Source organism: Gymnoscopelus braueri, assembly GCF_963280865.1.
Source record: "Gymnoscopelus braueri genome assembly, chromosome: 9".
In the NCBI taxonomy this organism is placed as follows: Eukaryota; Metazoa; Chordata; class Actinopteri; order Myctophiformes; family Myctophidae; genus Gymnoscopelus; species Gymnoscopelus braueri.
The window spans coordinates 18,243,386-18,268,003 of NC_137610.1; the positions used below are offsets into that span (position 1 = coordinate 18,243,386).

Here is a 24,618-nt window from a genome sequence, read left to right on the forward strand (position 1 = left end):
TTGGGCTTGCTTCCTAAAGGTTGTTTAAACCAGTGGTTCTGAAACATTTTCATGTCAACACATTAATACATTAATTATGTATTTGTATGCGGACATGAAAATATTTTATGCCAGGGACCCCATACCAGATATGGTTGAGTTAAAAAATTAATTGAAAATTAAATATCCAAAAATGTTCACTTTTTTCCCAATTGATTTAAAAAAGAAATAGCAGATCTACAAGCTGTTAGCGTTGTGAGCTTGTAGATCGGCAATTTTCAAATAGCTGATGAATATAAATTTATATTTCAATTGTAATCCTATTTAGTTGCTCATCATGTGGCCTAGCCATGGTTCACATGACGCATGACAGTCATGTTTCAGGGCTACATGTGGCCTAAAGTCCCTTCTTTTGGGCTTGTTTTCATAGAACTGGATGCTTGTTTCTCTCGCAAAACCTGGCAACACTGCCTACAACACACAGAGCACAATCATTCCACTGAGGAGCAAGTGCAGGCTGACAGACTGATCGCTGTGTGAAATTAAAGGACCAGTGGTAATTCTTTCACACCACCAGCACCAGCTATGATGATGATCATCCACAGTGTGAAGTAGAAGTGAGCTGATCGACCCCTGTGTGTGTGTAACAACAACAACGATGAACGGCATCGCTACGGCCACGGGATCGGCTTCATGCCGTTTCGCCCACTATTTTGTTGTGTGCGGAGTCGATACGGAGACTGGCCTCGAACCCGATGATCTCGCAGGTAAGATCTGACTTAAATAAATAAACAAACAGCAAAACGCACCGCGAAAAGCACTGTAGAAGATGTCCGTTTGCTTAAAAAAAAAAACAAAACACCCATGTTTTATTTATTTATTTTTATTTATATATATATAATATATATTTGTATTGACAATCTTACCGTTTGCTTGAAATGACAATACCTTACTAAAGGCTGATGACATCACGTTTTTGTCAATAACCCGGCGGGACTAGCTTGGGAAAGTGTTTATTGTTTATTGTGTGTTAAGGTACGGCTTTTATCGAATCCTGTTATTTATAACTAAGGCAGATCGAAATGTTGAGCGAATGATTATTGTTCTTTGATCAAAATCAACGGAGGCCTGCTATGCAGCTTTGTTGTTTATTTGGTTTCTATAGTCGTATCATCGCAATGAATGTAGAAAAATGTAATGTTATTTTTGTAATTTTTAAGAAAATAATACATAATTTAGCTTTGTTGTAGCCTTGGATCAAGACTGTCATAGATTTATTTTATCAAGTCTGATATGCAAATGTCAGAAAAAATAAAAATACATCTATGGTTTCTTCATAACTATCTATTATTATAATAGAAAATCAAGGCTGAACAGAAGAGGACATCTAATCCTGTTCAATGAGGTGATGCTCGATAAAACACATGGAGCTGCTGGACTGATGTGTGGAAAGGGAGATAAATATTGGACACAGCCATAGTATCTTCTCTAGTCACATATTAACCCAGGACTGTGTGATCCCAGATTAGACCCTTCACGACCTCAAAAAGCAACGATAATCTCTATTAAGTGGCAAGTCAGGGCCTGGATGGTCCTATTTTATCATCTGTCTGTGGCTCAGAGAGCAACATATGTCCCAAAACAGTTAAACAAAATGACTTTAAAGTCAACACAAACCAGTGCTCACTGCATGTCAATGAGGAGGTCTAAAGGCAGCAGCCAGGGAGATGCTGTACTGGTGGTGGCATTGGTTTCATGTTACCACAGTGATGATGACATACACACTGTGACATTGTCCTTTTGTAAGTCTGTGTGATGGATTGTTAAAACAGACATCATGGCTGCCTTTTTGTCTCAGTCGTCTGTTGTGGCGCAAAAAAAGGGACATATTTCTTTGTTTGTTTACACCAAGATAAAGCGGGAAGGTGCTGAGGAGAGATTCACCCATAACCGCCCCCCCCCCCCCCCCCCCCCCCCGTGTGTGTGTGTGTGTGTGTGTGTGTGTGTGTGTGTGTGTGTGTGTGTGTGTGTGTGTGTGTGTGTGTGTGTGTGTGTGTGTGTGTGTGTGTGTGTGTGTGTGTGTGGGGAAAAGGACCATATCAGCGTACTATAATGGTGGTCTCAGTTCTGCTACTGTATCCCTGTTTAAGATGCGAGTCATGGAGCTCCCACAATAGTCACACCCTGTATTCTGAGGAAGGTGCTGTATTCTCTCAGCAGAAGATTGTCTCCTTATGTAGAGCACATCCTCCGGGACGTGGTGTCATGTCTTTTTTAGGATGACACCTACAGTGGATGTTAAAGGGTACAACAGAGTATAACAGTGTATTGACTGTCTATTGGTGTTTTATTTAACAAGCTCTTTTCTTCTGATGCTGTCACTTATTTTTTCCTGCACCAGCACCAAAATGGATGTGCATATAACATCTCCTTGTGAACTGGTGGTTTATTTAACTAACCATTGAGAAGACAGTGAAAGGTAGCTTCTTGCAGCGGTTGACACTGATACCGGCTGGAATATTTAAACTCCACCAATCTGCTTATGTAACAGCAGGTCATCATCTCCACTGCAGCAGGGGGCTGCTCCTTTCACTGTGTGTGTGTGTGTGTGTGTGTGTGTGTGTGTGTGTGTGTGTGTGTGTGTGTGTGTGTGTGTGTGTGTGTGTGTGTGTGTGTGTGTGTGTGTGTGTGTGTGTGTGTGTGTGTGTGTGTGTGTGTGTGTGTGTGTGTGTGTGTGTGTGTGTGTGTGTGTGTGTGTGTGCATCATTGTGTATTTGTGATGGCTATTGTCTCTGGATTATTGTCTTCAGCAGTAGCCTGTAACAATGAACAATGTGGTGGCTGTGTGTGTGTATGTTGGTGCGTTTATGTCAATAGTCCGCCTGGAGATGTTCATGTCTGTGTACAGTAGTCTGTCCGTTTGAATAAAGGTGTGTGTGAGGGTGCGCGCATGTGTGTGTACGTGCGTGCATGTGTATTTGATGAATGACTGCCGAGAGACAATCTGCTCTTGTTGGCTTCTCAATAGATGCCACTGTGTTTTCTGCAGCCTAATCAAATTTCACATGACGGTCTCTGTTGGAATGCTGGCCTGCCCAGGGCTTCAGGCCTGGCTCAGGCCAGATGACTGTCACAGGGGATGATATCATCTGTGAAGGGCAGAATTGCAGACATTTAACCACATGAACCCTATTCTGGGCAAGGATAGGCCAACATTCTGCAAAAATAGAAATGGTCAAAAATAGGCAGAGTTAGTGTGAGGAAGGGGGGGGGGGGACTAGACCCCTAGGGGTCAAGGACTCTGGTCAACAAAACGTAAGTGGTTAAGAACTATTGGTTTTAGTTTTAATCAAGGCAATACTGCTTCCCCTTAGATCACTGCATTATTTAGGATTTCTTTGTAGTGTTTTTCTAAGATGGCTTGTCTTATTTGAAGTATAAATACATTTGTCTTACTTGAAACACTTTGCTACAAACTGCTTACTAAATATAGGTTCTATCACCACGTTAAATTTATTTTTGTGAATTTCCCTTTGGACAAAATTCCTGATGCCAAGAGATGGGGCTTCCAGTTGGCTGAGCCAAGTGATCCTCTTCTCAAATTAACGCCAGTTGGCACTGGCTGTCATTATAATTTCTCTATGTTGCTGTATCTCTCTGGCCCGTCTAATGATGTGATTGAATGTGATGGTAGGGTTCACAGATTTGACCTCTATGCCTGTTCAATCATTAAAGTGGACCTGTTTTTAGGGACTGGAAACCATGTGACATTAATTTCTCTGATGAACCTCTCACCATTCAAATCTGTATGAAACTCATTTAGTGTTTGTTGGTCAACAGCCTGCTGTACCTTGATGTAGATTAACAGGATGCAGTCATGACAAGGATCTCACAGTAACATGATATGAGGTGCAATCTAAGAAGTGGACTGTACAGTATGTCTTTAATGTCGACAAATTGTGTGTGTATGTTTGTGGGACAAATTTCTGTTATTTATCAAACTAGTTGATTGGGGACAGCAATGCAAAATTAGTGTCCACAATTAGATATGGCTTTACTCAGTTTACTGCAGTTTCGTAAGGTTAGAGTAGAGGTTACGGTTAGGCATACATTTGTTCGGGTTAGAGTAAGGGGGGTATGAACGCACGCGCACACACTCACACACAGTGGGGCAGGAGGTAGAGCGTCCGCTTGGGAAACGGAAGGTTCTCAGTTCTATCCCCGGCTCCCCTCTGAGTTAGTGTCAAAGTGTCCTTAAGCAAGACGCCACCAAATCCCCAACTGCTCCCGATGAGCAGGTTCACCAGGTTGGTGCCTTGCATGGTTTCCTCTGCCGTGAATGTAATGTACATTGTAAAGCATATTGGATAAAGGTGCTACAGTATATGAATGCACCATTTACCACATGCAGAGAGAGCACTCAGCATCTTTGCACAGTAGACCTGTGTGCGTGTGTGTGTGTGTGTGTGTGGGTGGGGGGGGTAGTAAGAGGAAATCCCTGCATGCATAATGGTAGTGACAATATGATAATTGCAGCCTAACTGGAACAACCAATTAAGCTTTGAACAACCAAAACAGTCCACATCCCCCCTCCCTCTTTGTCTGTTCGTAAAGCATGAAAGAAGGTAGGGAGCGGAATAGAAAGGGTGGGGAGAAGGGAGGGCTTTAAATGGGTCAGCTGATGAAATTTAAGATGAAGCAGTCGTTGACGTGCTTCCGCCCGTCTGCTGTCTTCAACAACCATGGTAACACAGCGGAAATGGCTGCCATGGCAACTACAGTAGATGTCTTTTACTGAGGTCAATCTCTCTCTCTGTTTCACCCGTGTGTGCCTTTGCAACATTTAAGCTTTGCTAGTCATCATTGAATAAACCCTCAACTGTGACTGTGAACCCTGGGTGTCACATATCACGTGTAAAACGTGAAGAGAGTGCAGGTTGTTGTGCAGCATGAATATCAAGACGGCTCCTTAAAGAGCATTCCGTTCCCCTGTCTCTTAAGAACACATTAAGCTTCTCTCTGCTACCCACTCGTCTGGCACACTTGCACTGCATGAGATTTCAAATCTCTTGTGTTCTAACAAATGTACAGCTCCATTTGAGGTTTGCTGTGCGTCATCAGTGGCAGGTGGATATTGCTAAATAAATTGCATGTACGTCAAAGTGAGTGGATTCTTTTTTTTTTAGCACTTTTCCTTACTTACCACTTGTGTTATGTCAACCATAGATGTTCAACAGCGAGGCTCTGCAAAATGCAGATAAATGAACTGAGGAATTCAGAAAGCAACATGACTACAAGACCATCCCCTTAGAAATGGGAAACATATTGTGTATCTTATTTACATACTCACACAGATTGTCTTACATTCTGGTGGCGCTGAGGTAAATGACCTGCCTGGGGTTCGATTCTTCCACGGTGCATCCGGCTTGGCTGGGGGCTCCAAACAACTGGCCGGCATGTTCATACAGATTGGTCAGGCAGGTAGTGGAACTGAGAAGGATAGTGTGTTCTTCTGCAGGTGTCATGTCCTCCTGGTGAAACTCCTCACTGTCAGGTGAAAAGAAGTGGCTGGTGACTTCATGTGTATCGGAGGAGACATAGTTAAAGCTACACCTACACCCTCCCCAAGACCATCAGTATGGGTTGGCACGGCAGTGATGGATAGTACTACACACAGCAACTGGCACACAAGGGAATAAATTGGATTTCTTTCATGACTTCAGTGGAAATTTTGTCAGCTTACGTTGTAACTGTAATAATCTCATAGTCTTCCTCCAGAGCAGAATGTTCACTATGATAAGTTTTTAACAAGTTTTGTTTTGATTCACTCCTAGAAGATAAAAGGGCTCCCTACAGCAGAATGCTGTGTCGGCCTCTCTAGTTGTCTATTTCTATGGTAATTAGTTGAGTTACATAACTCTTGGCAGCTCTCCCCCTCCCTTTGCTGCAGAATTGTCCCTACTGTCTCACCTCTGTCTTGCTGACAACACGGTGAAGCTGGTATCAGACAAGGCTGTGCTGTCCTTTCCACGAATCAAAGCACCGTCCGTCCCATCTGCCCTCTAATGTCCTCTCGTCATGAATTCTATTTTCTGAAGTGCTGAATGAAGGACATATCGCTCCATGCTAACATGACACAATGCTCTCTCTGCCGCCTCTCTCTCCCCTCTCCCTCACCTGTCTCTCTCTCACTATCTCTCTCTCCTTAAAACTGTCCTCTTCTCTCAGGGGAAGGCTTTGAGCAGAGCCCCATCCGAAGATCCTTTAAGTCGAATGTTTTGGTGCATTATCCTGAGAGTACAGACAGGACCCCCTTCAATAAACATGCTGTTAACATGGTGAGATACTAACTGGACTTTCTGTTTGCAAGTGTTATCCTGTCAGATGAAAGCTTAAGCCTTAAAAAATATATATATTTTGAAGCGTAAAATTCAAACAAACCAATTAAAATCTCTAGGCTTGCTTCCCCCAGAAGCCTCCATGGAGACACTCAAGTTCTTAGCTTGAAGCTTTTATTCACGGTCTCATACAGATGTGACTTTGATTACCTAATTATGGTAACCCCCATTATCTCAACTTTGGTGTTATCCTGCACAGGGTTGAGGTTGTTGTTAACATTGTCTCCTCATCTACCTCTACCATTATCCCTCTATCTCTCCTGGCCCCCATCCCACTCTCTCCTCAGTTGTGCATGCCAAGGGGCCTGGGCTTTCGCACGCAGGCCGACAGCCTCGAGCCTCAGTTCCACTCATTCACCGTCGCCTCCGATGACGGCACGCGCTCTTACGGCTTCGTCCACACCTTCTACGAGGAGGTGACGAACGCCCAGGTCATCACCGCCATGCAGACGCTCCACCAGATGCACCATGTGGAGCACCACTCCTCTGCTTCCTCCTCTCCCTCATCCTCCTCCTCCTCCTCGTCGGCCTCATCCCCATCCACCTGCAGCATGGACTCTCTGGTGAGCAGCCTGGACGAGTCGGACGCCGAGTCTCTGCCGGGCATGCCTGCCTGCCTCGGCTGTGCGGGCTCCTTTGACCCGGCGCGGGACACCCTGTACGTGTCCAAAGCCCTCTGCCTCCTCACGCCGCTGCCCTTCCTGCAAGCCGCCCGGCAGTTCCTGCGGCAGCTCCACCAGGCGGTCGCCTCACACACGGCCCCCCCGCTCCCACTGGAGAGCTACATCCATAATATCCTGTATGAGGTGCCCTTGCCTCCGCCTGGCAGGTCCCTGAGGTTCCATGGGGTCCAGGGGCCCATCGTGTGCCAGCGGCCTGGCCCGGGAGAGCTCCCCCTGGGGGACTTTCCCCTCGGGGAGGCCTTCTCCCTGCTGGGCGTGGACAACATGGTGCAGCTCCTCACCTGTGTGCTGCTGGAGATGCAGGTCCTGCTCTATTCTCACGGTAACACCATTCTTTCTTTGTCTGTCTGTCTGTCTATAATCTTGTTTATCCAAAATCCAAAGACCATTACTTTTCAGGAAGAAAAAAATAATAAGTATCTAAAGTAGTTATTATTTGTCACAAGCTCTTTTTAATACTTTTCAAAGTTTTCATTGGTTAAATAACTATAAAACCCACAGACAGACTTAATTACTTTCAACCTGCTGTCCCAATTTAGGGCATCAATTTACATGTCATTATTATTGCCTATAATAATGTAATTATAGGCAATAATCTTCCCAAAATAGGGCATTATTTCATGAAAAAACATAAAAAGATGAAATATGGAGATACAAGGTTTCTGCCCGACAGTGGCGATATGCTGGATATTTTGCAATTGACTGTTTGGTCAAAAAGCAGTTGAGCGGTTTATTAATATTCATCTTCCCTAATCTTCCCAGACTACCAGCGTTTGATGACAGTGGCTGAGGGCATCAGTAGCTTGCTGTTCCCTTTCCAGTGGCAACACATCTACCTGCCCATCCTGCCTCCTCCGTTACACCACCTCCTGGATGCCCCAGTGCCGTTCTTCATGGGTATCCAGCGGAGGGACGGGACTCAGCGATCATCCCTCAACCTGCCCCATGAGGTACAGGGCACGCCAAAGGCTTCAATGTATAGCCTCTACTGCATCAATAGTAACATTTTGCTCAGCACTTAAACGCATGCACTCAACACAACATTTACACAGCAGGGTGTAAAAATGGATCCTGTATTCTGTAGCTTCGCTTGTTAATCTCTTCCATTCTGTGCACATGCTAATATGCCCCCTGGCTCCGGCCTCGGCAAACACAGGCAATGCAGCTCCTCTGAGCTCCTTCCTCTTCCACAAATCCAATCCTCCATACACACTGAAAGATCACGCCATGCTGCATAAACATCGGCTCTTTGATGCAGTGCTGCCCCAGAAAAGAGCCAGTAGAAGGAATAAAGTACAAAGTGAAAAGGAAACCCACTAAGCATTACATTTGCAGGGGGGGGAAAGCTGACAATGTGAATTATTAATGTGAATTAAAAATCTAAACCTATTTCTGGATGTTGTGTAAGATGATACTTGGGACCTTAATTTGCAATAGCAAGCATCAAGCTAGTAAAGGGATATTAATCATACTGTATGTGAGTCTTAACTAGATTTGCAGGCGAAGCAGCGTATGTTCCAGTGTTATTTGACCTTTATTAAGGTATTTTAACAGTAGGAATTGTATTGTCTGTGCAAGGGTAGCTGAGTATGGTTGCACGCTAGCTTGCTTATTTTCAATTGGGTATTTGAATACATTTGAATCAAAAATGTTAGCAGGGAAGGAGGAGGCAGCAGAATGCTAGCGGATGTGTGGGACCTGGGTTGGTGCCCTGCATGTCTGCTGCTGTCCACCTTTCACCACATCTCCCCAGAGGCAATGAACTGGCTGTCAGAGGTCGCCGCTGGAGGTTGTGTCACTGCTGACCATGCTTTCCTCCACTGCTTGGACATGCAGATTTATCTTTGGCACAACGACTTACAATGCAGTGTTCAGCAGCTTTCCAAGTTTAGCTTTTCTTTCACCATTTTTTCCCCCAACCTGCAGGTATATCCTGTCCAAACTAAAGCATTCACCTTTCTCCAATGTTTATGTGATTACAGTGGTAGTTTACTAATCTACTAATCCCTCTTGTGGTAATATGTCAGTCTCTCCAAGGGGCGTGTTGTGGTTAAATGCCAAGAAGCCATTAATGTCATGTAAATCTCCTACTCTGGTCTTAATTAGATGTCGCTACACTTGGCCATAATGCTGTCAGAGCTTCTTCACTTGATGAATAAGAGCTTTTCTTGTGTAAGCCACTAAGCCATTAACCACGTTTTGATTATCTGTTCGAGGAACCAATTGAAAAGTGGTTTCAGGGTGTTGCATAATTGCAAAGTGGCTGTTTTGATTCCAGCCAGAGACCTGTGTTGTGTGTCTTCCCCCCCCCCCCTACTCTAAAGTAGTTGGATTATAACACCAAAAAAAAGCTTTTTAAGGACAGCATTCCAGGGACTATACACAGTAATGTAATTCTGAGTAAGGCTGCAACTATTGATTATTTTTATAGTGATTATTCTATTGATTCGGTTTTCGATTAATTGAATAATCGAGAAGAGCATTTCTTTGAAACTTTGTTTTATATATCAATGAATCACTGCAAATAAATTCTAATTGTTTTTTTTAATAGTGTGTGACGTGCTGTGAGGTTGTAGATAGGCTATTTCCAGGGTGGGACAATGACCGGTCTATGCTCTATATGTAAAGTGTCTTGAGACAATTTGTTGTGATGTGGCAGTGGTACTACAATAGGAAAAACTTAAAAAAAAAAAAAAATGTAAACTTTTTCGATAATGTTTTGTAAAATCAATGATCGATTATTGTTTATAATCAATTAAATTGATTAGTTAAATAAAGGGTTACACCCCTATCTGAGAGTGTAACTGTAAATGAATGCTGAGGATTTTACTGTGTGCATTCTGACCCTCCTCGGTTCTCTCCTCCTCCCTCCCAGGCCAACCTGTGCTTCGTTGACATCGACAACCAGCGCGTTGACATTCCGGAGGACGTGCCTTCGTTCCCAGACCAGACGGAGCTCATCCAGGAGCTGAGCGAGGTGCTGCTGCGCTCCGGCCTCCCTGCGCAAGGTGGAACAACCACGGAGCCGGACGCCGCGCCTCCTTGCCTCAGCAGCCTGGTCTTGGAGGATCTCATGGAGGACAGACGGAACGGGAACCTCGGCGGGGAAGAGCTGGCCGCCCTGGAGAGACTGCAGGCGCTGGCGCGGAGGTGCGGCGCAGAGAAGGTGACGGACGGAGTGAGGACGCTGGGACGTGTTTTTGAAGAGGAGGAGGAGGCGCTGCGGTGTGCCAAGCTGAACGTGCAGCTCAGGGAGGTGTTTGCAGGCCGCTTTACTGCCATTTTTGGCCGATATGAGGACTTTGTCATTCACAACGCTCCCGATCTGGACTCCTGGCTGAGCAACCGCGAGGGGACTTGCAGTTTTGACAAGGTATTCAAAAACCACCACGCCTACTTATAAACTACTGTATTATAAATAATTTGAACCCTGGCATCCCTTTTCCTCATAACAGGTCATAACGGGTGAACATTTGGCGAAACGCAACATGTTGTGAGCTTGTAGATTGGCTATTTTTGGTGAAGAGATTTGGTGTGGAGAGAAAAAAGCAGGGGGCCAATTATAGACCCCCTGGGTGACACAAAGTATATATGGTTTAAGTGGTTAAACTGAACTGTGCTCTTTTGTTTTTACAAAATAGACACTGTATATGAAATTCTATTGTGTATGATATTTGTATTATTGTTCTACGTTTCAGGGTTCCTTCCTCTCGGCCCAGCCTGAGCCCCACATGCACTTCCTCTCCCGGTTCCTGGAGACCGCCATGTTCTCGTCTTTCGTGGACGGGAAGGTTTTGTCTCGCTGGGCCGACAGAGAGCCCCTGCAGCAGCTGTTTGACAGCCGTTTGGAGAGAGAGCGCCTGTACGACACGGACGAGGAGGATACCCACAGCTGTCGCTACACCAAGTGCACCATGATCTATGAGTCAGGTGGGGGTGGTGGAAAAAGTACTCTGTTTTTTACTTAAAAGTAGCAATACCACAATGAAATATAAGGAAAAGTGCAAACGTTTTGGCATCAAAATATACTGAAGTACTCATTAGCAGCATGTCCCATTTCACTTTTTTTTTTTTAAACTCATGTGTTGAGAGCTTGTAGATATTTTCACATAAAATAGGGCACATTGCCCTCTCGCTGTGTTGTGGTGTTTTCACTGTTGATTTGGTAGCCCAAAGATTTCCCCAACTACCAAAAAACTGTGAAAACACATACATACAGCGGGAGGGCAATGTGTTTCTGCGGGTAAACACCACCACACTACTTCAGTGGCTGATAACTGCTTGTATAGAGGGAAATGATATGTAAAGAAATTATATATTGTTATGTAAACACAGGGAGAAGTAACATAATATGCCTTTAAGTAAACTTGAGTAAGTATAATTAGTTACTTTCCTCCACTGGGTGGATGGGTGTATGTTTACAAACAATGGGAGATATATTAGAGTTCCTTCTACACTCTGAAAAAGTGTGCTTTGTATAGATAGTAATAAACGGCTTTGTGTTGCAACCTAGAATTTCTGTAAAATGATATTCCCCTCCTTGACAGATTTCTGGAACAGTAGGGAAGGGCTTTCTTACAAAAAATGGCCACTTCCCTCTTCCTGATATGCTTCTAAAAAACTGAATGCCATGCTTGGTATTCCATTTCCATTTCTTCCCAGGAAATGTTGTCCTCCTAACACATATTCTTTGGTCTTTGTCTGAAAAGGGGGTGTCTGTGTCATAGGATAACATGAGAGGAGAGACAGTAAAAATGTAGTGTATGTTTCAAGGGCAGTGGTTATTTTTGTGGCACATGTTAAAATCTAATCTCAGTGTATGACAAACATAATTTAAAATGACCTAACGAGTCAAGGGCAACAATGACATGTTTTATTTTTTGGGGGAAAATTTGCCTTTGTCATAGAATAAATTGAAACCTGGTGGACTTTGAGAAATGTTACGATCAGAGAGGGAGCCAGATTTTGTTGAGATCTGCAACTCAATTTGCTACTTTGATTACTTAACCACTTTATACTTCATCGTACAGTGGTGATTCGCAGCGAAAATAAAAATAATATTGTAATTTCTTCTTTTTTTAAACGTTTTATACATTTTTGAAAAACTGACATGATTCCCTTGTGTAGAACAGAACACAGTGGGAATACTGACTTCTATAGAGAAGCTTTTGAGGGAAAGTTCCTTGAGTTCAGTTGGACTTTGACATGGTCCAGTAAAGAGGGGTAGATAGAGAGAATTAGGGATGAAAAGGGGGGGAGTGTTGAGGGATGGGGGTGGGGAATAATAAGCAGTACATGATGAGAGGGGAACTACATTGTCTGCTTGTGCTATAATTAATGCTTCCAACTCTGCTTTGAAGTCTGACCAAACTCTCTGCAGAGACTGCACCACTCGAACTCACAGTTCCTCGATTGTTTTTCCTCATTTTATTTTCCTCTCCATTTTAGTTTTCCTCTCCTTTTGTGGACTTCCTCTTCCTATGTTATTTTGTGTCGCATTGTAATTCATCCTGTACTGCTGTGCTGACTCAGTCTTTTTCCCTCTTCCCAAGCAGACTGAAACACACAGGTTAATTTTTACAATCCGAGTTATTTTAGCAAAATACAAACACTGTGCTGTACACGGTAGAACTTACTATGTTAACAATTAGACTGTAAAGTTGCACACATTCTAAGCTAGCTTCACTTATTTGGTCCAAAGAATGGTAAAGTACATGGATATGTACAGTATGTATCATGACTATCAACACAAAATCATTTTTACGTAGATTCCATGGATATCCTTTTCTATATCCTCTTCTTTTGTGTCTCCAGCCCAGGCCATTGAGCGCAGACTGCTGAAGGCCGACCACACAGCCATTCACCCCCACCTACTGGACATGAGGATTGGTCAGGGTCGACACCTGCAGGGTTACTTCCCCAAGCTGCAGGCTGACGTGCTTGCACAGGCACATGGCACCAACAAGTGAGAACCATTGTTCATAGTTAATGGAAAATTGGCTGCATTTCTATAGCGCCTTTATCCAAAGTGCTGTACAATTTTGAGTTCCATTAATTGATTCATACACCCATTCACACACTGATGGCGGGGGCATGCACGGCACCAACCTGCTCTTTGGGAGCAGTTGCATTAAGTGCATAGTGTCTAGCTCAATTACATTTTTACATGATGATGGGTATTGAACCAAGAACCTTTCAGTTCCCAGGAGGCTGCTCCTATCTCCCGAAGTGCACTCTTCAGCATTGTATTACATTTAGTAGCCACTAGCCACTGTAATTAATTCCTGTATTGACTACACAAGAACCATGAATACACAAACATATGTTTTTTGATAATACATATGATACGATACATACTATACAAATACAATGCAAAACATATTGGAATAAAGTTCAGTAGAATCATAATGTATATTTACAGAGAAAGTGGGGGTGGGGGCACTTGTATTTGGTGGACAGGAACTCTTGACTTTATTTACTTTACGTAATCTAAAACACAGAATTTTGCATTGACATTGAACAGGTGGACCGGTCGTGTCACAGCATCACGCAGGACTGACCCCAAGAGACCAGCAACCAGTGAAGCCTCAGGACTGGAAAATGAACAAAGACTGGTATGTGGACGTACAAGTATGTGTGTGCAAATGGGCACGCGCGTAGACATGCACAAACATATACATGCCAATGCCATTTTTCACCATTGGTTTATTATCTTATAGAAGCATACATTTTGGAGGAAGAACCTCCGTCAGTCCAAGCTGCTTGACCCCTCAACTTCAGCTGTCACTCAAACCCACCGCGAATTTGTGGACGGGCTGTTGAGCGAATGCCGCCTGAAGGTAATTGACCCAGCTTCAGCTCACCGTCTCTTACTAAGTTAAATAACCTGTGGGTGTTACTCGTCTTGGTGGATACGCAAAATGTTGTTTTATGTGTTTGCAGACCAAACGGATGTTAATGGAGAGGATGGGGAAGGAGAGTGTGGAATTAGGTAAGGGAGAAGCCAACATCACAGGCCTGCAGGAGAACACACTTATCCATAGTCTGTGTGACCTACTGGAGAGAACCTGGGGCCATGGGCTGCAGCTAAAACAGGTCAGACACACACACACACGCACGCACATATATACATACCTGTACATATGGCAATTCCCACAATTTCACAACATCACCAGCCTAAATAACCTACAAAAATATGTGTTCCTACAGTATGTAAACGTTTTAATATCACACACATGAGCGGGCCAAAATGTTGGATTGTTGGAATAGGTTGCATTTTGACGAACGATTCAGTCAGTAGATGATTGTTCATTTCTAAACAGGGCAAGTCGGCTTTCTGGTCTCACCTGCTTCACTACCAGGCTGCCCAGGAGAAGACAGAATCACTCATGGAGTCTCCAGGTGAGAGCAGAGCCATGCAGTTTCTTGTTTTGTATAAACCATTGGTCTCAATGGCTGAATGTTCATATGTTGTCATAAAACCTGTCTCCCTGGTTAGTGTCCGCTGGGTTCGACCACAAGAGGCTTGATGAGGGAACTCTGGTCCTGAAGGGATCCTTGATGCAAGATATGAGGTAATGAGAGCCCATGTATGTACTCTATCTGACCTTGTAGTGTGGTAATTTAGATCAGGGTGTGACCAAAGGATTTGATATGGGTTCCTATTCCGAGTATGAAAACGAAATACCTTCAATAGGATTAGAGGTTTAGCAAGACAAACTTTTTGCATTGTAAATACCAGTTGAGTGGAAAAAGAAGGGCAACTGCAACTTTCAGATAAACATTTAATGTGGCTTGGTTGACGAGGGTCAAAATAATCATTCAAATGATTTATTTAGCACCTTATAGCCATATTAAAATGTTATCTAAAAGTTGCAGTGAATCTTTTCAGCTTTACCGTTTTTAAATACAGGTTAAATGCAACATCCTCCGCTGCAATTACAGCTCAGCTGGAGCCCTGTGTTGCATCATTCCCCCATCGTTACCCTTACTTTCCTGCCACTCTATACTATCCTCTCTAGATATAGATGATCAAATTAATCTTTAAATACTCCTGTAAGAGTGACATTTGCATCCATTCCAGTCTAGTGAGTCTGAGAGAAGATTAGGTTCAGTTTGGTTGACCTACAGTAATGACAGAGAAAAGAGTTCTGTTGAAAAGTCGATATATTAGATATAGTGTTTGATGTCCATGAGAAAAGCGTATTAGATTAGAGCTTGTTCATTACCGCTCATATCAATCTATGCTTGTCGTACCAGGTTTGTTCAGACAATGAGTGAGGGACTGTCTGATGTGGGACAGGCCCGGGCATGGATCCATTTGGCACTGGAAAAGAAACAGCTGTCACAGCACCTCAAAGAGCTGCTTTCAAACCAAGAGCTGCTCAGGTAGGAGTCATGCTGCAATTAACACAAGTATGTGGACAGATTACACAGTAGATGCCATGTGCAATGCATCCTGTATCTTTTCCCTGCTTTTTGCACTTCTGTAAACGCTACTTGTTGTTTCCCCTGACAGGCAGCTGTATAAGCCCCATGCATTCCTGTTGTGCGAGGAAGAGAGAGAGCAGTTCTTATTCCACCTGCTTTCCCTCAATACTGTGGATTACCTCTGTTTCACACGTGTCTTCACCTCCATCAGTAAGTCCTGTTCACTTAGAGGAGCACTTCACCCATTTTCAACCCTATCGTTATATAACTGGTCCTCACTAGTGCTCATTATAAGATGGCACCATTTCTGTCTACTCACTCAATTTTGCCTATAATGGCAAACCCAAAATAGGGATGCCAGTTACAAAGTAGTTAAAGGACCAAACCGGATGAGAATCATATTTTGTAATGTCAGTTATGTTTGCACATATGAGGAATTTGTCTTGTGTGGTTGGTGCATTCATACATGTCATTGTCTATTCACAGCTTCGGCCATATATATATTGTACATAAGCACAGACCATTTTCCCGGAATCATGGCTCGATTTTTTTACCTTGATTACATCATTACAATTTTACCTAACTTGGCTGAATAATTGAGTCGATGTTGGCTAAATCTCAATGCCTGGTTAAGAAGTCATGGATATTTTAATTTAATTTGTAAAACAATCTTTACTCTGGGGACTATTTACGGCTAGACTTTTCAAACGACTCCGTGCTTTAACATGCATTAAATTAATGCAGTGATTACTTTGACATGAAATTACGATGCAGTGAAATTTTGTGTATGGGAATACATATCGCAAACAAGTTTCAAGTCTCTGCAACTCCAATGGCTTCCTCGATAATCTAAATAATAAAAGAGTATAGCCGCACACTCGTAGCTGCCAATGCAAATGTTATTGTGGACAGAGGCAGAAGAATTACCAACATTTCGGTCTAAGCTATTCTAAGCTGCCTTCTTCAGGAAAAATCTAACCACAGTATGCTTTGGAAAATGGTTGACAACAATTTCAAGTATACCGACAGTTGACCGTCAGTGTGGTCCTTTTTAGGGATACAGGGTTGAGCATAAAGGGATGGGTTACACATACCGTAACATCCACAGTGGATTTTTAAGCAGACCTCTTATGACTTACCGATTTGATACACAAGCTGAACCCAAGAATGTGAAAATCCTATTTACAGTATTGATTGATTGATGTACTTTATTTAGTAAGACATGAGAACAACAGTACATGGAAGTACAAATTCACAATACAAGGTCTACTAAACTGGAAGACTCATTAAGCACTGGTCTTGTTTAAGATGAGATCCCCATGCACACAAATCATGATGACATATAAGAGACAGACAGATATACACACTACTATACAGAACTTCATGCAATCAGCTTACAGGTTACTGGTATGAAGAGTGAAAAATATGTACAAGAGAAGAAAAAAATCACACCCTGTGTGAAGTGGGCGGTGTCTTGCTAGCTAATCACAATACTGAATGGAGTCAACCAATCATGTACAAAAAATAAATACATTTATTGAAACACTCTTTATGATGGAAGAAACCATAACTTTAAAAAAACTAATTTATGTTTTTTTTAAAGTTATGGTTTCTTATATAGGGCTATGCACATGTGTCATGTGACACTGGCCAATCACAGTCCTGAATAGACTGTGATTGGCCAATCACGGTGCAGGGTTAGGCGGGGTACATTTTTGCACATTTTTGTACATTTTTGTACATTTTTGTACATTTTTGGCCAATCACAGCGCAGGATTTGTTGTACAAATATCCAAACCTCACTTATAGGGGCGGTTTCACCGCCCAAAAAGGGGGAGGGAGGGAGGGTAGGGGGGTAGGTTAAGACTTAGACAGGGGCCATTTTCGAATTGCAGCCTCCTGAAGGTGTATCTTTAGGGCAGTTTTGAAAGTGAGTAGGGTTTTACACTCCTTTACTCCTTTTGGTAGGGCATTCCACATTTTTGATGAATAGCATGAGAACGAGTTCATTCCCTTTGTTGAGCCAAATCTGGGTTGAACATGATTCGTGGAGCTGCCTCTGGTGTTATGATCGTGGACTTCATTAACGTTTTGGAAGTATTTTGACAAATACAGTACTTGACAGTGGAGTTGAGGGCTGACTTTTGCTTCACAATTTTCTGTCTAAAGGAACAGGGAAATTAACGGGCTGCTCTTGACCTGCTGTGTTTGTCCAGGTATTCCATACCGTGTCGTCATAATACCCATGAAGAAGCTCAGCATTGCGATGACCACTGTGAATCCGTGGGTGTGTGTGTCAGGGGAGCTGGGTGATTCAGGAGTCAGACAGATCACCAAGAACACACAAGAGATCTTTTTCCAGGTCACTATATATATCTATAGTGTGTACTGTATATATATATATATATATATATATATAGTATATTTATATAGCTATGTCTACAGCATGATTTATACTTTGTCATATGATGATGTCGCACACTGATAACAGCAGATCTACAAGCTCACAACACGTCACATCAACAACACGAAAATCTGCTATTTTCGGCGTGTGACACCATAGAGTACCGAAGTCCTGATGTCACTCGTTCATCCCCTGGGTCGCGGAAGTAATTTCTCTATGGAGAATAACATTGGTTTATCTTAAACTTGTCTCATATAAGAATTGTGGTCCAAAAATAAACAAACTGTCCCGGCGATATTGTCAGGGACGTGGCTCTGTATCATTTACGATAGTCAGTCACTCATACTTGATACAGTCTGTTTCTGGCGAAACTTTTACTAATTTGGCGGCGGTAACATTAGCGTTTTCTCGCTTCATATCGATATGAGTCAAACCGCCGGGATCATTTGTTTATTTTTGGAACACGGTTCTTATAGGACGCAAAAAAAGAAACGCGACCCAGGTAGGATGCGTAAATTACGTCAGACTTCGGCGCTCTATATGACGGAGAATAATTTGTGCATATGGTTAACATATACAGAAAATATATAACATCAGAAATAGATCAAGCTTCATGCAGATGTGGAAATAACTTCTTTGAATGAATGCCGCTGTGTGTTTCAGTGTAAGAACCTCGGCAGACTGAGCACTCTGCAGTTGGGACAGGAGAACTCTGGCCTGCTGGCGAAGTGTCTGGTCGACTGTGTCATGGTGTACAATGAGATCACTGGACACACCTACAGGTGAGATTCAGGGGTGCAACAGTCAATCTAACAGATTGATTTAATTTAAATGAAAGTTTTCTGCCCTAAATGCCCAAACTAGGGATACCAGGTTGAAAGTGGTTAAAAGCGTGGAAATATGACAGTTCTGTTCCTTTCATCCAGCTGTTTTATACAGATGAATGGAATTGAGTCTAATGATTATGCAAAATAATTGCAATTGGCTCAAATAAATGCAGTCAGACAATTATGTAATAAGTGTGACATGCCTAGTCGCTCAGGACATAAAGGCCAAATGCTAATAAGTGTTCTTGCTGAACTTGGCTGGTTCCATCAGGGTTAAAAAAGACAATATGGGATGAAAATACATACAGGAACGTCAGTTCTTGAATCACCAAGGTTGTTATTGAGTCGTCGTAACAGAAGTTCTTTGTATTTGCCAAGTATATTTGCACATGATACAAGGGATTCTTTTTGGTGAGGTTGGTGCTTCACAGTGAATAACGACAATATAAAAAATATATATATAGTGTAAGTTCTCGAAAATGTACTAGATAAGAAATAAAAGTGAAGTAAACATAAACATTTTTATTATAAGATCTGTCTTCTTTTCCTTTAGGTTCCCATGTGGCCGCTGGCTGGGCAAAGGCGTTGGAGACGGAAGCTTAGAAAGGGTCCTGATTGGTCAGCTGGTAACACCAGGTGGAGAGGAAGAAGGTGCGAGGTGGTCGGGGACACCCCCAGAGCTGGGCTCACCGCTACAGAGTGGTGCTGGACGAACAGTCCTGGGATCACTTGGATCACTTGGTGGCCGGAGCAGTACGTATTGACGGAACCGAGCTAATCCTTTATCACAATTGCTAACCTGCTTTTGGCTGTCCTGGCTACAATGACGGATTCTCCTCCCATATCACCTTTCTTTTTGGTCTCCTTTGTCCTCCCTTCTCTTCCTTCTTTTGTTTCTGTCCTTACTTATCATTCGCTCTTCTTTTTTTTTTTTTACCTGCTCTTCTTCTCAGGAATGACGTCGGTTGAAGTACAAGAGGACATGAGGGAGGCAGCAAATAACCTCGTCAAACACTTTCACAAACAAGAACAAGAGGTATGTATATGTGGCATTGTGTCTGCTCTGAGCATTTTGTGTGTGTTTGTGTGTGTGTGATGAATCCTCCAAGTAGCTCATCACTCATTCACAAAGAGAAAAATATGGGGTGAAATTGAGTCTCTGAGGTGGGGCATCTGATCTTTAGGGCTGCTTCATTATGGCAAAAATCGTAATCTCTATTATTTTGGTCAATATTGAGATCATGATTAGCGCACAGCTATAAAGGAAAAGATTGCACTGATTTTTTTTAACACAAGTCAAAACAAGAGCATCATTGCAAAACCCTATGCGACGCAATAATCCCTTTATCTCGATTATCTTGTTTTCATGATCGCCGTAAGCGGAAATTATAATTGAAAATAAAATGTGATTCATTGAGCAGCCCCACTTTGAACCCTCACTAGCAGCATCATTATGGTATGTATACCTCCAGGGGTATACCACCTCCTGTTCACCAATCTGTGTCTGGTCTCTGTTGTTTCTGCATACTTTATTAGCCTAGTTAATGTGCAATACAGAGTGACCAACTGAAAACTTAGATTGGGGCGCTCTGGTCTGAATGCAACTTAAAACCACAGGGAGATGGTTAATGAGTCATTATTGCGCAGGCAATTCAAGTGAAAGCAATAATGTTTTTATAGGCTTTATTTAGACCACCCTCAAGGCAATGCCAATGCATAGCAATTGTGGCATTTAACATGCATGTCTCTACTAGGCTGGCCCACAGCTGACAGTGAGTGGTCTAAATCAGCTTTTTCAATTTATTTCAATCGGGTTCAAAGAGTTCACTGACTTGGTGCTTTTAGAAATAATACCGGTAGTTTGACCCCTCATTCAGTATTAGAATGTATTTTAAAAGACGACTACACCCATTTTCAACCTATCTACATATAATTGGTACTCACTAATGCTCATTATAATATGGTACCGTTTTTGTCTATTCCCTCTGTGTCTCAGAGGAGGGCTGTGGACAGTTCAAAAACCTGCCTACCTGTGACCTCATCGATGGGGATCCAAGCTAATAGAAACTGCAGGCTTTCTATTCCTTGAAAGTCAGCATGCTATAATGGAATTCATTGTTCTTGCGTTAACAGAAATCTAAATAAAAATGTGTTTGGTTGAAAAAATTATCTGCCTAACCATGATACACCTGGTAGGCGGTTTGCTATAGTGTCCACAGCCCTCCTATGAGACTCAGACCGAGTAGAATTTTATTTTACCGTTTTATCATGGACATTAGTGAGGAGAAAATGATATGAAGATAGGTTGAAAATGGGTGAAGTCGTCTCTTAACCACTTTCATGCTTGCGTTGAAAGTTCCTATTTTTGAAACTCAAACATTCTCAAGAACAAACAGAATAAAACTTATTTGAAAATGTTTAAAATAGCTCATCTATAAGCTCACAACGAGCTTGTAGATTTTCTATCTTTGCAATTCGTCATATGATGAAGTATATACTAGTGGTTTAATTAGATGCATACATAGCGTCTCATTAATCCCTGCCACCTGTTTGTCCTTCCATTGTTTTCCTCTGCCAGAGAGGAAACCTGACTGTGTTGCTGTGTGGCGAGGGAGGGCTGGTGCTTTCCTTGGAACAGTTCCTCCTTCATGGATTCAAGTCCAACCGACTCTTTCAGAGGAACGTGTTCGTATGGGATTTTGTGGGTAAGTAGCGTACGTGCGTGCTTGCATGCGTGCGTGTGTGTGTGCATGCATGTATGTATGTTTGCCTTGCATACTTGTGAGCGTGTGTGTGTGTGTGTGTTTGCAAAATGTATCGGTGAGCCCTGGAAGATGATGTTGCACTTCTGTCTTTCTGCTTTTTATGAACTGTCCCCATCTAGTGGTAGAAAATATTTATTTCACAATAACGCTTGTATGTCACATGGAATGGTGAATCCCTTTTCATAAACGTGCGGTAACCTAAAGTGCCCCTGTAATGCTTTAGACTGTACGCTTTCTTTTCTTTTCTCTTTTGAACCTTTGCTTTGTCCTTCATCAATACATTGATGAGCTGAGTTTGCTCTTCCCATTGAGTGTTCAATCTGACAGCGGCTGATTTCCCAAACTCTTCCAACAGAGAAGGCAGTGGTTTCCATGGAGACCGCTGATCAGATGGGTGACTTGCGTGGATCAACGGAACCCCTGAGCCTGTCTTGTGACTCACTGTGTCACTATGTCAGTGCGATCAACGCTTCGCCGCGCAACATCGGAAAGGAAGGCAAATTCCAGCTTCTTGTGTGCCTAGGAGTCAGGTGAGGATTCTGGATTCTCAATTCAAAAGGTTCTCATTTTGCGTTTGTACACTAAAATGGAAAATGAACATTTTCCATTTTAGTGGATTTTCCATTTGGTGCTTTTCTACGCATTCAAAGTCTGTTAAAGCCTAACTACTGCAGTACATTAGCCTGTGAGAATCTGAGGTGTGATGGCCCCCTGCTGGCTGTATTATGTCATGTACATAAATGGCACACTTTACACTCCCTGGAGCCCTGAAGAGGTGGCATACAGCAGGACTGCTTCTCTGGTGTCCTTTCAAATTGACCCATTTATATCACACACTGTTATTATGGGGCCAGGTTTTGGCTGCTGCAATGAAATGTAATAGTGAAATGAGTGTGAATTAACAATTCAGTTGGGGATGGAGTATTTTTGCGATACAGTGGGTTAAGTATGTGCTGCACTACAGTATATCATCACAGTTTTAATAGGTCTGACCCTACACTGTACCTGTGACATGTGTTGACCAACTTTTTTGCAGTCCAGGTTGTGCACACACATACAAAAATGATTATGACGGGTGCTGGATAAAAAAGACTGATAGACTGAAAAGGAAATCTTCCACACAGTCTTCAAAGCTCTCTATAACTTTATTAGAAATCAAGTACAACGTTTCGACCTGTACATGGTCTTCATCAGGTACTATCAGACGAAGACCTGGTACAGGTCGAAACGTTGTCCTTGATTTCTGATAAATGATATAGGGAGCTTTGAAGATGATGTGCGGATCTTTTCCTTTTCAGTGGACACATTCTTTTCCGCTCTTCACATAAAGCCGAATTTATATAAAACATGAATATAATAAATGCAGATATACTGTATTTAAATGATTATTAATAATTGTATGTCTGCTATATCCTAAACATATTTCACTATAGTGTCTGTTTCTGGGTAATTTAGGGAGAGTAGATGTGTTCATTATAAACATATTAATTGCTTGCTCTGTAGAGAAACACGAGACTTGCTGCCGTCCTTTTAGCAGGTCATAGCTTGCACTGCAGTTATCTACTTACAGCCAGACCCAGTCAAGGCAATTGTTGCTGAAACCTGAAAAAGAACAGCTCAATTCATTGTGGTTGAGTGCTTGGTCAGGAGAAAGTACACAACCCTGGTTGTTGTGTTGCAGGCAGCTTACTCACCCCATGTCTTGCAAGTGTTGTAATATGAACCGTCATTAATCATTTATGGTACCGTTCTATTGACCCGTTTGAATTGGCAGGGACCGGCTGCTCTCCCAGTGGCTCCCCCTGCTGGCAGAATGTGCCCTGACACCACGGACGTATGAGGAGGGAGCGCTGATTCGGGACCGTGCAGCTGTTCACTCCCTCTCCCGCATCCTGCACACACTCCATGAGTTCACCATCACCTTGGAGACAGCCCTGGTCAAAGGGGTTGACCTTTAACCCTGCCAAATGGACATTATGAGATGTGGAGTTTGACTCCTCCTCCACAACCTTCTGCAAGAACACTGAAGGGTGAGCCTCAAGAGAGTTGAATGACCTTCTTTCCATGGGAAGGAAAAGGAAGTATATTCAGACAACTGAGAAAGACCCATGGCTTGCATGTTCAGAATAAAGACATTATTGTGGAAAAGACGATGGACTGGATGAACAACATAATGAAGTTTTGAGGAGGAGTATGGCAATTCCTTATCCCAGGAGCTGTTCATAACATATTGCCTTGTACACTGAAGTAACTGTCCTATATATTTGCTTAAGGAAATATTGTATGATTTTCTTATGCCTGTTTACACTGTGATATTCTGTTTCCTCAAGGAGAAAGTGGGAACCATCTCTCATCGCCCATCTATAGTAGATATTTTCACAGTTCGCCCCATGACCTTGGCACTAGAACCACTGTAACGCTCTCTTCTCCTGTTGCTGTAATGCTTGCACTTGAATTTTCAACTTAGTACAGTACATGCATGGCCAAATCTTTTTTTGTCTCAAGGTGTTGTGATCTCATAATAAACTATAGATGCGGGTGAGAGAGAGAGAGAGAGAGAGAGATTTTTCTTCTTGGCTTTGTTAAAATGTCTAAGTAAAGGATGGATTACCATCTTTTGGGGTCGTATACAGGGTTATATTTTGCAGTTGAAATGCTACTGGAAAAATACTGAAACCAAATGTGTGTCCTAACTGTGTCAGCTCAATTATTTGTATTGCTTTGTTAAACAAAAGCTTTTTTTCTGTGTGATTTATTTTTTCTTTTGACAGAATATAGTTTGTTGTATGCAATTACCAATTTATGACATATTTAAGTATAGTGACATTTTGTTCATGGCGGTGTAAAACATATTGCACATTGTGCTGAATTTGTGGATTGTCATGTTGTTTGTTTAATTGTTCAGTTGTCTCTGTGATACTGAGATGCTGAATTAAGTTTAGACTCCTGAAAATGCTGTGTATTATGTTGATGTTGCATTTAGTTTTGTGAACTGTTACAAATTATGGAATTATTTTCTCCCGCACTGTGCTACAACAGCACTAGCTAACCTGCAATGACCAAGCCTCTATTATAATTTTGAGTATACATTAGAGTAAGCAATAATGAATTGTTGTTGTTTCCATATTTATG

General features: G+C 42.4%; 1 protein-coding gene across 1 annotated transcript; it reads left to right on the forward strand.

The window, feature by feature from the left end:
- The first annotated feature begins 557 nt into the window (after positions 1-557).
- LOC308091309 (DENN domain-containing protein 5B-like) lies at positions 558-24,549 on the forward strand. The gene is made up of 21 exons (XM_080436809.1): positions 558-746; positions 6,208-6,317; positions 6,665-7,382; positions 7,823-8,010; positions 9,936-10,433; positions 10,759-10,990; positions 12,875-13,025; positions 13,584-13,674; positions 13,780-13,899; positions 14,003-14,155; positions 14,383-14,461; positions 14,559-14,634; positions 15,320-15,448; positions 15,579-15,700; positions 17,707-17,852; positions 18,558-18,676; positions 19,275-19,474; positions 19,675-19,757; positions 21,300-21,426; positions 21,842-22,016; positions 23,261-24,549. The coding sequence occupies exons 1-21, from the start codon at positions 638-640 to the stop codon at positions 23,442-23,444; spliced, it is 3,810 nt and encodes a 1,269-aa protein (XP_080292935.1). The 5' UTR covers positions 558-637; the 3' UTR covers positions 23,445-24,549.
- The last annotated feature ends 69 nt before the right edge of the window (positions 24,550-24,618 follow it).

Bases quoted from the DNA above. Each gene is read 5' to 3' on its own strand.
- LOC308091309 (XM_080436809.1), top strand. From the start codon at position 638: ATGAACGGCATCGCTACGGCCACGGGATCGGCTTCATGCCGTTTCGCC. The intron at 8,011-9,935 runs GTACAGGGCACG...CCTCCCTCCCAG, and splicing joins CCCTCAACCTGCCCCATGAG to GCCAACCTGTGCTTCGTTGA. The intron at 10,991-12,874 runs GTGGGGGTGGTG...TTGTGTCTCCAG, and splicing joins CACCATGATCTATGAGTCAG to CCCAGGCCATTGAGCGCAGA.